General features: G+C 40.6%; 1 protein-coding gene across 4 annotated transcripts in view; it reads left to right on the top strand.

The window, feature by feature from the left end:
• Positions 1–14464, top strand: part of RASA3 (RAS p21 protein activator 3) — a 134624-nt gene extending 120160 nt beyond the window's left edge. Inside the window, exons 18-26 of one of the 4 annotated variants that reach the window (XR_005826501.1) lie at positions 21–94; positions 1094–1141; positions 3850–3956; positions 4897–4979; positions 8486–8697; positions 9450–9553; positions 11347–11530; positions 12613–13526; positions 14288–14464. Coding sequence is in view for 2 of the 4 variants with exons in the window: in XM_040584608.1 (XP_040440542.1) it covers positions 21–94; positions 1094–1141; positions 3850–3956; positions 4897–4979; positions 8486–8697; positions 9450–9553; positions 11347–11530; positions 12613–12688 (888 nt within the window). In the remaining 2 variants the exon portion in view is untranslated. Of the gene's footprint in view, positions 1–20; positions 95–1093; positions 1142–3849; positions 3957–4896; positions 4980–8485; positions 8698–9449; positions 9554–11346; positions 11531–12612 lie in introns of all 4 variants that reach the window. The other 3 variants (XR_005826502.1, XM_040584608.1, XM_040584610.1) reach the window with 3 other exon arrangements.
• The last annotated feature ends 205 nt before the right edge of the window (positions 14465–14669 follow it).

Below are 14669 nucleotides of genomic sequence, written 5' to 3'. Positions count from 1 at the left end.
GCTTCTTGTTCACCTTTTAGTTTCTAGATTTAATTTCATCTTCGGGAAGGAGAGATCACAAGAGCATAGAGCAACCTATATTGCTTAAAGAAGGGTAAGCATGCATGTGCAACAAACGCCTCTACTTCTGTGCTTGCTACCATTCTAATGCAGCTAGCTTTATTTCCACCACCCCTATTCCATCCATGCGTTCAGAGAAGAATGCAGGAGGGTTCTTGAGTTGCAGTTTCTACTCTTTGTGGCTGCCATAGCTGAATTTAACATCTTTTCATTTGATTTAAACATCTTGATATAAGTATGTTTTGAAATAAGTGGGGGAAAAAGAAGCTTGTAGAACTTAATTAGCACAGCTACGGCAAAATTAATTTAAATCAGCATTGTATTAAATCAAATTGATATTTTTTTTCCTGAGCTCCAGTGAACAAAAGCTGTAAGATTCTGCTGTGAAGGCAGATACTGAGTATCTTAGTAAGGGCAAAGCCTGCCAATGGAATTTGCTTTTGCTGCCCTCTAAGATCCATATGCTAGTGATTATCATGTCCATTTCAAGGAAAATTTGTGATGCACTTGGAACAGTTTTCCAGTTTTAGTACCTTTCCTGTTTCTTGGAAGCATGTTCCATATGCTGTATTAGTTTTAGATACTAATTGTTGACACTTTTGGTGTTACAAAACTGAGTTGTTAAGATCATTTAAATGCACTGTGGAAGCAGCTTCTTTGAGCTGGGAGGAAGAAAGTAGAAATCCAAATTCTTCCTGTCAGAGCTCAGTAAGCTGAACTGCTGCTTGAAAGCAAGCTTTCATGGTAGCTCTACGTCATGCAAAAATTAGGATTTTGATGACATCATGACTACCCCTTTCATTTAACCTCTGCAGTACACCTCACTTCTCTGATGACTGTCTGTCCCTAGAAGCAAGTTTGTCTATTTTAATTCTGTACATTTATCATTCTTTTATTTTTGAAAATAAATGTATAGTTTGTAACATTTTCCCTCTAACTCTAAAACGTTATTTTTTTCTGCCTCTGTCTTTCTTTTGCTCCTGTCTGATTTTTTTCTGTCTTTTCTTGCTCGGCCTGTGGCTGCTGTTGTAAGGACTCTTAAACTAACAGTAAAGAAAGTTGATGGTAATAGTTCATGCAGGTAAGATGGTAGGGGCAGTTGGTGCTTTGCTGTAGCTACTGGCTGACAGCATGTCCTTCCTTCGCAGCATTAGACTTGTCTGACTTAACTTTGTGGAGGAAGTACTCTGTTTAACAACCCTGAAACGCCTGTGTAAACCCGTCAGAGAACATTTTGTTACCCATTTCTTGATGTTGACCAACTCTTTTTTTTCTTCCTTAAAACAAAAACCTGCTGTAAATAGAGAACAAAGGACTTTCATCTGTAGGCAGAGGCTCCAAGAAGCACTGAGATTTGTTTAATATTCAGCATATAGATCCCAGTGAACTCACTGGAAGTAAGAAGTGGCCATGCATTTTCTGGGCACTTCTTCAGTAGCATCCATGTAAATTGTTCTCAAGATTAAGGAGTGGCCTTCAGCTGTCTATTTTTCCTGACATTTTGCATTATTGCCATGTTATATCATGGGGAATGGGTGGGAATTTTCACAGCCTTTGGTTTGATTTTTATCCAAACTGAGTGGCTGGTTAGTGGGGTTTTTGTTTGCCTTTGTAATATTTCTGTTTACTTTTGTCTTTTTAATCTACCTTTGCTCCTATTAAGAGTATCTAGATGGAAAGCTAATAGCGTATGTACTTTTGAATGAACGTGCAGTACCAAAGATTAGTCACTGGCACTTGGGTTTGCTGGCACTGGTCATGCCACCGCTGCTTAACAGATGTCTGCCTGGTTCTTTCCAAAAGGAAGAGAATTAAAAGGAGAACTAGTCCTGCCGTTTTTGTAGGTGAAAGGGGCATGCTAGTGCTTCTGAGGAAGGCTACAGGAGGTCCAAACTTGGATCTACCCATAAACATGAGAAGAAATCGTGTGTCCAAACACCTAGCCCTGAAATGGGTTTCATCTTAGACTGTCTTTTTTCCCCCCTTGTGCTTCTGTTTGCTCTGATCTCATACATTCTGTGAATGTTAGAAACAAAGAAATCACTTAAATTGACCTTATAAATTTTGTGGATTTGAATGCTTGTCGCCTATCTGTGAGAAATAAAAGCACATTCTTCTCTTGGCTATGTCAGTTATGAAGAATTTAATTAGAAATGTGCTCTTAGCTCTGCATTGTGGAGTTTGCATTTTTCAGAGGGAGGCTCTTAGGAGTTTGCAGTTTTAAGTCACCTTTTAAGTGTTGGCATAAGAAGGAAGAGAAGAAGAGCATATTACCCAGCCCAAGGATATCTGCTCTTCCCTTGAAATTTGCCTTAACCTTGAAATACAAAGGCTGCTGCCAGTGGGCCTGGTGATGACATGAATCATATGATTTTATTAAATATTTCTCAAGTAATCCAAGAATAAGGACTGAGACAGAAACTATCTGACCATTTTAAGAATGAGAGGTGTGTGGCTATGTAACTGGTTTTTAAAAAATCTGTTGCTGTATACAGTCCTTGTCAGCTTTTGCCCACACAACTTTGCATGGGCAGCAGGCACCTGCCCTGCTGGTTACAAAACAGTTAAATTCTGAAGGAACTTGGGGTTTTGTTCAGGCTTTAAACAGACCTGCCATTCGATTGGATGCAGTGTAGTTGTTTCTGACTGAGTATGTCAGAGGCAAGAAACAGTATTAGCTGTTCTAAGCATTTTTAGCCCTGCTATGGAAAATCTTCAGCCAAATAATAAGCTGTTCTCTCTGTGTGCTCTTTGTGCTGTATATTGCCTTCCTACTTGATAAAAACTACTTTATAGTAAGTAGTTTTTACTCACTCCATTATACAATTCTGTATTTGCACAACAGTTAATGTGTAGAGTAGCAGTTATCAATTCTCTACTGCATATGCATCACATTTTTTCCCCCAAAAAGTGATGCTGAGCAGTATGAAGTCACTAGGCTTTCCAAAGTCACTTTGAAGCTTTTGGATTGATTAGTGGTTAGGAAGTGGTAGATGCATTGCAATTTCTTGTAAGCTAATTCAAGTTTGAAGTTAATTAAAACTGACAACTCACTGAATGTCCCTCCTCTGCCAAAAAAGGGAGGCATGGGAACTCTAGCTTTCACTGGTCACATTGCTTTGTATGTCATTGAAATTGCATTTCCAACTTGCAGCATCGATGTGCAATTGCAAATGGAGCTGTGAAACATCGTGATTTTTTTTGTAGAGCTTGAGAGTGACTAAAGCATGTAAGGGTACAGTCCCTGTTCCAGAGGCCTTGCACCTGCCTTTTAATTATTAAACATACTCCAAATCTTTTGAGCTTTCTCACAGCTTAAAAAAAAATAACAAAAAAAGCTTGTAGAGTTAACAGGTCAAGCTTAGCAGAGCAGTACTAACCGTGTTCTGCCCTTTTTCTGCTGTTGTAGGAAAGAATTTAGGTAGATTCATAACTGAGAAAAGGGCACAAACCGCAGTTCAACTAACTGGAGTTCCTATGTAGATTACAAGTCAAGCTACGTGTCTTGCCCTTTATCTAGATCTGGAAAAAGGACAGGCTTAACTAAAAAATGCGCTAAGCCTATCCAAATACCACTTTCCTTTCCTTGTCGAGACAAGGCCTCAATAATTAGAAAACACTGTGTGTGTCCTCCTAAAGCTTTGCAAGTGCCATCATGTATGTTTGTATATGTATGTATATATGTATATACCTATATACATAAATACATATTTTATACATATGCATATTTTTATATGCATGTATATATAAAATCTGTTGTGTTGTAACAACTGTTTTCCTGTTTACTAGGTTCATGATCAAGAGAGCACAAGGAAGAAAACGATTTGGTATGAAAAACTTCAAGAAGAGATGGTTTCGCCTGACAAATCATGAGTTTACTTATCAGAAAAGCAAAGGTAACAAAGGTTTGCCGGTCTTTTTTTGATCATGAAAACAAAAATTAAACATAGGGACTGTGTAAGAACAGAAGGCTGAGATCCAGATCTGTAACTGTAGAAGGCACGGTGCTGGCAACTCGGTCAGCCTGTATATTCTTGCCCTTTATTTTAGTATGTACCGACTGTTAGAAAAGTTTCTTGGATAGCACAGTACCCTATAAATTAGAAGAATATTTAGTAGTGTTTGTCTGATTTCAGTTATTGACATCATCTGTAGGTTTCGCAGTTGCCTAGTAGATTGTTCAAGGAAACAAAACTCAGGATACAAATACCTTAAGCTGAGGATTTGGTTTTGTATGGAACATTCTGAGGTGCATCTTAGTTTCTTTTCATAAATTCTGTAGCGTTGGCACAGCTGGCTACAGTAGGCAAGAATTTGCCTGCTAGCTTTGAATTTGCAAAAATGTGTTCACTTAATGTTGCCTAATATCAAGGATTTTGCTTTTTGCAAATTGTTCCTGTCTGATCAGTAGTATGCAACAAATACCACTTCCTTCCATCATATAAATACATAGGGAGTGAGAAAGAAAAGGAATCATGTTCAGATCATGCCAGTCATCATTTCACACTCAACTTGGAGATCTTACATCACCACCATCAACCTAGTTCAGCTGAGCTGACAGGAATGATTTATTTCATTGTCACCTTCTCAGGAAATCTTCTGTGTCCTGCTGCAGTAGACAGTTTCTGAGAGGTTTGCTAGCATAATGTAGTGCAGCTGAAATGAACTTAAGATAATACTTAAGGGTGATGCTAGCAAATCCTTGCTGAGTGAAAGATTTTTTTCTTGTGTAGTCAAAATGATCTTCAAATGAACTTAATCAGCCCTTAGAGTAACGGCAGAGGGTGAAGTTGCGTTATGAATAAGTTGCTTAGTATCTGTGTGTGTGTTCTGCAGGTGATCACCCTCTGTGTAGCATTCCAATTGAAAACATTCTGGCAGTGGAAAGACTGGAGGAGGAGTCCTTTAAAATGAAAAATGTAAGTAGGTCGTCTTTATTAACATACAGTTAGGCTGGTCTAGATCCACCAGCCTAATCGCCTTTTTCCCTTTTGCAACCTGGATTGGATTTCTATTGAAAGATGTACAACCACAGCTGCTTGTTCTGTATATAGTAGCAGGAGTTTCCAAAAGTACAGCCCATTCAGATTCTTAACAGCCCAGTCAGCAGTCTTTGGATTTTGCGATCTGCAGCACACTCAGTACTGACCACTGCTGATCAGCTGTCTGGGCTCCATAATGTCAGACAGAGGTAAGATGATCGAGTCCCTGCCCTTTCTGTCAGACCTCTCTGTTGGGAAGCAATTGGCTGCTCATAATTGTGAAGGAGCACATCTTTCTTAGCTCTCAGGGTTCTCTGTTGGTTAATGAAAGTGCATATATATTTGGGTTAGGTCATGTGCCAAAATAACATCTGTGCTGTGCTAGTATGGTTTAGCGTTTTGATTGCCACGTTAGGGAATAAAATACAGCTGCATTTCTCATGCGTGGAACCTACTGCCAACTTCTGTGTGCAAGACAGCCATCCATTGTGAAAGAACAGTTCTTGGATATGATCAGTTTAGGTGATACTTGGAGCTTTTTTCATACTCTACTGCCTGTAAAGCTGAGTACAGTCTTTAAAAAATTTTATTTAAAAATAAACCAATAAACAGCTCAGTGTTTTCCATTTCTAAACATGCATCTACTACAGACTTTTTATACACATAAATCATTGTGATTTTTAGCTTTTCTGCCTCTAAGTCATTCCTGCCATCTACACTGCTTGTAGACACCATGCAGGGCAGTGCTCAGACCTACCCTAGATATTAGGTTCCTCAAACAGCACTTTGTTCAAGTGAAATACAGTGCTTTACTCCTCAGTATTTTCCCTGTTTCAGGTATTACTTTGGTAGCCTATGTGTCTCTGTTAGAAGGTGGAATAAGTTTCAGTTCACTTGCTTTTAGAGCATGTCTTCATTGTACTGTAGCTGGCTCTGGTGTTTATAACTCACGTTAATTAATAGGCAAAAGCAACCAAGCTGCAAAATAATTCTCAAGTTTTATCAGAAGGCAGCTGTAGTGTGTGATGAACTGTTGCCAACTGTGCTCTGCAGAATAACTTGATCGAACTAAAAGTAGCCACACAGTTGAGATAAAGCTTACTGTGTGGGGAGACGAGCTGGGCTATAATTCTGATCAACTTTTCAGTGACAGCAGCGTTAAACTTATGTGGAGTCTGCTGGGCTAGAATGCATCCAAAATAGCCCTTTGTTGTGAAGATTTATTATAGCAAAAAAATCCCTTTATTGTGAACATCAGAAAATGTGTGCTATTTGTTTGCTTAAATTCAGCATTACCTGGGAAATGAAGGTGACTATATTCATTCTGGAAAGTAAGGCTCAGTCTTTCCGTAAGCAGTAGCAAATAACATTATTACCTTCCCATGCTAATATATTCCCATTTACCTTGCTATACATAAATAGAATACTGCAGGAAGAACAGAGTTCTCAAAACACCACAAAGATGTATTTGCATCATAGGTGCTAAGCATGATTAAAGATTCAAATTTTCTGTAAATATTTACTATGTATCTGTGCTCTGAATTGCACCAAGCGTGACTTCCTCAGTCCTGATAAATCTGCCTGTCTGGCAGTAAGGCCAGTAGCCTTCATCTGTGTTAAGCACAGTTTGGGGGGTGTGGGGGTGGCTTTAAGTGCTGTTCAGGTCTTCTGTGTTGTTTGAGAAGCAACTGGTGGTTTTGCTAGTGTAAAGGTCTTGCAACCACTTGAAATTCTTGGCTTAGTTGTGGGCTTCTCAGTAACAGTTGCCATGTGTTACTTCACTTAGGTTGGTATCCCATTACACAAAGCCATACTCCTTAAATCTGTCCCTTTGTTGTAATGCAGAAGGCTCCATTTACTCCAGCAAGACATTAAAATTCTTTTCCCTGTAGTGCTGTGTTAATGGAGGGTTGAGCTGCACGCTCCTGTCTTCCTTGTTCCATCCTTCCTTATTCCCCAGAATCAAATTGCCAGTTACGTCCTGAAAATTTTATTAAAAGGACTTATGCTTTGGTGTGTATTTTGGCGGTGCTGGCCTGATCACACTAGCAGCTCCTACGCTGCTGTTGCGTGTTGTGCCTTTTTAATTGTCTGACGTCTATAAGGATACTAAATCCAGGGAAATGACTGCTGGAGCTTTCTCTTTCCTGTTAGGAAAGGCATTGTAATTAAAAAAACAGTTTGTTAACAAATTAGCAAGTATATTTGCAAGCTACTTTGAAGGATGCGCACCTGGAAGTGTCACAAGGGAAGAAGAGATAGTGCATGTCTGCAACATTCTCCTGACCAGCTAGGTGCAGAATTCAGGCCAATGGTTTAGGTCTTTATAATACACAACAGTGAATTTCAATATTGGTGGGGGTTTTGGTTTTTTGGAGTGGTGTTTTGTTGGGGGGTGGGTGGGGTGGGACGACTCTTTGGTTTTCTTTTCGAAGTAGCACAGAGAAACCAGCTGTTTGGAAAATAACATTTCATGTGATATGGGCAGTGTAATGTCTAATGATGTGAATAATCAAAGCGGGGGGGGGGGGATATTTAGGAATACCTGAGATAGAGGGGAAACCCCATGAAAATTATTTGCAGAAGCTAGAGGAAATGAAGATAATTCATATTTGTCTTTCCAGAATTTGCAGTTAAGATTACGAACTTGAGCTTAGTTATCATCAGTGCATGATAAAAGCCTTAGCAATAAGTAATTAATTATATTACTCAGAAACTTGCTCCTTTAAGAGGAGGAAAATAAATGTGATCATGCCATTTTAGGTTGCAAGCTGTTTTGAACAGGCAGGAGAGTTCTAGTCTAGATATTTCAGTGCCCAAGCCATAACGCCAAATTAATGTGCACCTGATGGTGATTGAAGAGAAGCTGTATTGCTGTGATTTGCTAATAGCAGCTGTAGTTGCGAGCAGAAGCGTGGAAGTTATGAAAAGGAAAGAGTCATGCTGAAATGTGTTAAAAAGACCAGAGAGATGGCAGTATCTGAGCAAAGCTGTGGTGAGGCTGGATCCAAACCCTCATCCGTCTCTTTTCTGCCCCCTGCGGACAAGCGCTTCCTTCAGCCCTGTGCTGGGTCCCTCTGTCAGCCTTCCAAAACTTGGAGCTGCAGCATTACTAAAATTGCATCCCTGAGGCTGACAACAAACCTTGTTGAGGCACAACCAGCAAGCTGATATTAACTGTTTGTAAATCATCTCTGTCCTGGTTTCAGCTGGGATAGAGTTAAGGAACACAGTACAGGAACAGTATCTTACTACTTGTACCAGCTGAAAGGTCTTGTTGTTTTAAGGGCACGTTTGCTGCATTTGTGTTGAAATGTGTTTATTGGTGCATTCTTTTAGTATGCTGTGTTTTCCCTTTAATAAGTCATCAATCCGAGCCTAGTCTTTAGGTTCACTAACTCATTCTGGGGGTTTATTCTGTGGCTTATTTCCTTTTTTTGCAGATGTTCCAGGTGATCCAGCCGGAAAGAAGAGTCCTGTATATCCAAGCAAATAATTGTGTGGAGGCCAAAGACTGGATTGATATCCTCACCAAAGTCAGCCAATGCAACAAGAAGCGCCTCACGGTCTACCATCCCTCTGCCTATCTTAATGGCCACTGGCTTTGCTGTAAAGCTACTGCAGATAATACCCCTGGCTGCACACCCTGCACGGGGTAAGGTCTGGTAACGTGCCGGTGGTCTGGGTATTGCCAGGGTTATGTGCGTGTCTGCAGCATGAGTTGCAGGTCTGCAGTTACCAAGATCTGCCAGGTGCACAGGCGGCGGCGTGTTTTCAAAGGCCATCTTTATTGTTACTTCTGATCCTATCTCAGTATCTGAATATCTTGGTCAAAATGTTGACATTTTCAGAGTCCGAGACATTGATAGGAGTTAACTGTGGGATAAGCTACTTTGATTCAGAACTGTCAGAGAACCCTTCAACGTCCTGTTTGTAAATTCCTGAAAGAGACAATCATCTGCTTCTAGGTTTAATTCTAAACTGATTTTTTTCTAAGGGGACCACTCATGCTCTCTGTTAAATGAAGAGATGCTGCCTGGTTCATAGGAAACAATTTTCATTTAAAGTGAGAGAAGCAACAAGTCGGAATAGACCGGGACAGCTGGGAGTTCAGTGCTTTGGCTCCTCCATCTGGTTGTAGCAGACTAATTCACCAAAACGTCTGGATGCTGATACAGTCCTCTCTTTCAAGTCAGAGTGAAAGCGTGCTGGATAAATCTAGGGATAAAGATATTTAAACTTGTCTACCTTTTCATTTGGGAAAAATAGAAAGTTTTGAACTCTATCACACACATTCTGTTGGCTTTCATGAGTACTCACTTTTACTGTCATCCTTGTTAGGTGTTTTTTGTGCCATAATACACTGTTTAGCATATAACTTCTACCTCTCTTCCTGATGTCTTACAGAGGCCTGCCAGCAAATATACAACTGGATATAGATGGAGATAGAGAAACTGAGCGCATCTACTCTCTTTTCAACTTGTATATGCCGAAATTGGAGAAAATGCAAGGTGAGGATGAAATCATTGCATCTCCAATACGCTTATCAGGGCAAAAAAAATGGTGAACAATTGGATGTTCTAGCTAGACCAGCCTTGCGAATCACATCCTAGAACACAGTGGCCATTATTTACCTTGTTTCCCTTTCTGCTGTCTTCAGGCAGTTGTGTGAATTATTTTTGGTGCAGTGTGCAGTCTCACAGTCTGTACAAAGTTCTTTGCATAATAAACAGCTGTTTGAATTACGGTCTTAACCACAGTATCCTAAAATAGCGTAGGCACAGAGTGTTGCTTGGATGCTCTGAATTGACAAATCAGAGCATGCGCTGAACCAGAAGTTTACTGGTCCTGAAAAGAAGCCCCAGCAAAGTTGAGGTTTCAGCGGAACATGGTTTTGTGTTACCAGAAGTCATGTGCACATTCCATGATTTGGATCCTAAGAACAGGCTGGATACAAATGATTTCCTCAGGAATGCTCTTTTGGAATTGCTAGCAAAAGATGACCTGTAGGTGTCTGTGAAATGTTGAAAAGTAAAGTTTTGGCTGGGAAACTCTCAGGAGCCGAGGGGAATAGAGATGTGACATGAAGGATAAAAGAAAGAAGAGGCAGCGGAGGAAGTTAGTACTAGTAGGCATGCCAAGAAAAGTATCCGGTGTACATGGTGCCAGACTTGAAATCCCAATTTAGCACAGGGAGTGGCAGGGAAGCCTTCGTGGTGGCACTGATCTTTAAATAGGACTTTATTTTATAATGTGAGATAAGCCAGTGGTGTCAAACACACAGATTGGAAAGCACTTTAATCCGTTCCTGGCTGCTGTGCAGTTGCAAACTTCAGATCCTCACTACTTCCGAGCTGTCTGAACCAATGCCCAACTCTCCCCTGTCCTGAATCCTCACTGCCAGAGCCAGCATCGAGTTTCAGTGTCGGGGGAAAGGACGCAGGTCTGGTGTGGACATTTACAGCAAAGGGAAGGTAACTCGAAAGCTGAGGCGGAGAGCACAGTAAAGCTAGGGAGAAATAGAGACAGAGTGAAATATTCTCTCTTCTCTTCTAATATGCTTGGCTGCAATGCAGAAGTAGATCACATGATGAATATGCTGCAAATGCTCATGTGTAATTGGTGTCCTGATCTCTTAGCCAGGAAGGCTCCCTGGTAAGATAAGAAGGTGGTATGCCTTGCCCTGTCCTAGGATCTGTCCTTAAGCAGGCAGCCAGGCAGTAGTCATGAGAGATTCTTCTTAGGCTTATTGTATGAATCGTTTAGGAGTAATGTGGTAAAATCTTACCATGGCTACTTCAACCTGTAACTGTTTTGAGCTGAGTTGCTGTGCAGTGACATACTCGCTGTTCAGCTGCTGCTTAGGGGTAGAACCTGTCCCTCTGGCGAGGGAGTACTTGCCTTGGTGCAGGCCAGCCCTGCAGCACAGGGACAGCTAGGCCTGTGGCACTTCCAAAAGCCTTTGTGTGGGTACTGCTAGTGGCGATTGAGATGACTGCATTGCCTGTGGAGCAAATGACAGCTTCACACCAGGTCAGGAGCAGCTGCCAGGCTTACTGCCCTTTTCTTAGGAGGCAAGGAGGAGGGAATGGGTGTGGGACATGCCTACCAACAGCCCAGCAAAAGGACAGGGAACTGCTGCTTCTGCTGTTGCATTTGATGTCAGCCACAGTCCTGTGGTGGTCATATGGAAGCAAACCAAGGAACTGTATGAACCCCAGACTGAATATTTTTAGTCTGCTTGTCTTGCTTTTTCCCCCCTGCCTATCTGATACCTATTCCGGTACTTTAATTTTTTCCCCAGAGGCCTGTGGCAGCAAATCTGTGTATGATGGACCTGAGGAGGAAGAATATTCTACATTCATCATTGATGACCCTAAGGAGACGTATAAAACACTAAAGCTGATTATTGAAGGTGTTGGAACTTTAGAGCAGGAGCATGCTCAATATAAGAGGGATAAATTTAAGAAGACGAAATATGGAAGCCAGTAAGTATGGTGGATTGTCCAAACAGGGGAACAGTCCTGGGAAACAGTCTTTTCCTTGCTTATGTTCTGGCCTTCACCACATTGGAGCAAGTCCAGAGGAGGCCCACAGAGATGATCAAAGCACCTTTGCTATGAAAAGAGACAGGGTCTTGGGTTTTCAGTGTGAAGAGAAGGCTTTGGGGAGATGTTGTAGCAGCCTTTCAGTGTGTAAAGGGGGCTTATAAGAAAGATGGGGGCGGATGTTTTAGTCGAGCCTGTAGCAATAGGACGAAGGGTAATGGTTGTAAACTAAAAGAGGGTAGATTTAGATTATATACTAACAAGAAATTCTTTACTGTGAGGGTGGTGAGACACTGGCACAGGCTGCCCAGAGAAGCTGTGGATGCCCCATCCCTGGCAGTGTCCAAGGCCAGGCTGGATGGGGCTTTGAGCAACCTGGTCTAGTGGAAGGTGTCCCTGCCCATGGCAGGGGGGTTGGAACTAGATGGTCTTGAAGGTCCCTTCCAACACAAACCATTCTGTGATTCTATGATTCTATGACATTCATGTTCAAGAAAGATCTTGCAAATACATATGAAGTAAGATTGTGACTTAGTATTGATATCGCAGTATTTTAAAGGACTGTAAGGAATTTTTAAATTACTAGTTTTTAATGCAGTTCCATTCATAAAAGTAAGCGTGAAGTTTGTTTTGTTGGGGGCTTTTGTTGTTTTTTTATATTTTTTTTTTCAGTTTTGAACCTGTGGTTGTGGAATGGGCAGTAAATACTAGAAGATACATGTATTTACCAGCTTATTTTAGAGTGCTGGGTTAAAAATGGGAAGAGTGGCTGATACAGCCACGTGACTATATTTTGTGTACACATAAATAAAGGAGCATTCTGCATTTGGCCGAAAAAAAAGATCAGTTCAATCAGTCAGTTCTAGTTGAAGTAAGATGCAATATTATTATTACAGTTACAACTCTAAAAATCAAACTTAGGCAAAAGGCTTTGTCTGTTCTCTTTCCATTCTGACATTTTGATGTCCTGACAGAAACTTTGATGTATAATATTTCACCTTTTTTTTTTTTCTTTCTTACAGAGAACATCCCATTGGTGACAAGAGCTTCCAGACGTACATCAGGCAGCAGTCAGAGATCTCAGCACATTCCATATGAAGTGCAGAGGAAATCACAGGACAGTGCTGAAGGGTTGATCAGTGAAGCTAAATAGCAAAACAAAAGGGAAGCCACACATGTAGCAAAACGTATGGATAAGGGTCAAGCTCACAAACTTTGAGACTTGCTAAACATATTCTCTTTTCAAGAAACTGTTACAATAGTTGCTATGCACTTTATTCATCTGGTTATTGACAGATGATAAGACTCTGCCTTCTAGGCAGTTGTTTTCATGTGTATTTTTAAATTTGCTTTGGTTTCTTGGAATCTAGTGATCAGTTCAATGATCAAGGTGTGTGGACTTCATCTTGACAACTCCCATGCAATTCCTTATGTTTCGGAAACCAAGCATGCTGCTAATATGCAGCATTTTCTAGAATGGTTGTTTGTTACTGTTTTTTTGTTCCTGATTAATGTATATTATGCCACACCCCTGCGTGCTGTCTTAGGAAAAGCTTAGTAACACTTTGCTTTTAATGCCTGCATTTAGAAAAGAAGAGGAAGAAAAACCTCTGGTGTGATCTCCTGCGTTGTAGCTTGTATACTGAGCAGGCCAAGGAGCAGACCTTTTGTTTTTACAGCAGCATAATTTTTGCTAAATGTGCACAGTTTTTAATAGAAATTCCGATCTGAATGGTACTCTTGATATTTTTGAGATACAAAGTCATTTCTCCAGACACATTCAGCAGACTTTGGTTTTGAAGATGCAATCTCAGCAGTATAATAAAACTCGCTCTCATAAATATAAGAAAGAAATGAACTGATGTCAGAGCTACATGTCCCTCTAATGCAGTCCAGTGAATGGCAATCTTTGAAAGTCTGCCAACTGAAAGGCAAGGTAAGCTGATTTTGATGACCTTTTACCACCACAGCGAGAAGGACTAACAGAGTACGAGTCTGGCAGCTGAGACACACTGACTCCCAGGCACAGGAGCTGTCCAGATGGGTTTTCTGTTAAGCACTGGAGTCCATGCTATCCTAGTACCACTTGCTTTTCTGGAAAATAGATTTCTACTTTTCCAAGATGTTTTTAAATACTTTTTTTAAAGAGGCTTGTTAAAGAATACTTAGTATATTAACACACATAATGATAACTTGTTAATATTCTGTGTAGTGAAAATGGAATGAGCTATGTATCTCACTAATACCAACAAAAGTCATTAAGGAGGGGAATAAAGATCTGCTAAATATGATACATATTTATGTATGCTGTTTAGTTGTACACCGTAACTTTCCTCTGTATAAGGGTCTGATTTACCTGACATCTAGCTTTGATGACACAGAAGCCTGCATGATGGACTTTAAGCTTCTGTGGGGTAGAAGCTGGTGTTGGTTTTAAGCTGAATTGGAATAGAAAGCATTGAACTATCAGTTTAATGTGACGATATCTGTGTCTTTGCTTAAAGTGTTACAGAGTAATTAACTGTGTCCTCATTGCATCTGACATGATTTAAGATGGCTAAAGTAATTTGAATGCGTCTGTTTGTTAGTGATGCTCTTAGGAATGAGGGTTTGGGTTTTTTTTTTTTTTGTTTGAATATATAGTAGACCACCTCCTAGTAGATGATAAATGATCTTTTATTCATCTTCACCCAGCAGATTGGGAAAAGGGAAGTAATGAAGCATTGCAGAGATGAATTTTGGACTCCAAGCTTTTAGCTGCCAAGAACTGCAATTTTTAACATGTATTTGTAACTTAATATTGTTTATAAAATACTAATGACCTGTAATGTGTGTTCTACTTGCCAATTAAAAGAAATGTTTTATTTCTGAAAACTGTGTGCACATTTGGAGTCTGTTTAGATTCACAGTGGCCACCAGGCTGCCTGTTGTCACAGCATCTGCTGTTCAGAGTCGGACCATGGATGGAGATCCTTGTGAGTGTAAACCAGTCTCTGTTGGGGCTGCTGAGTCCCATCCTCACTCCTCCTCCCTCCCCACCCCTTTTCCTTGGTCAGCATTGCGCATCTGTGGGACTCTG

The sequence above is a fragment of the Falco naumanni genome, chromosome 2 (assembly GCF_017639655.2).
Source record: "Falco naumanni isolate bFalNau1 chromosome 2, bFalNau1.pat, whole genome shotgun sequence".
NCBI lineage: Eukaryota > Metazoa > Chordata > Aves > Falconiformes > Falconidae > Falco > Falco naumanni.
The sequence above is the reverse complement of the archived record's forward strand: the minus strand, read 5'-3'. Positions and strand labels throughout refer to the sequence as shown.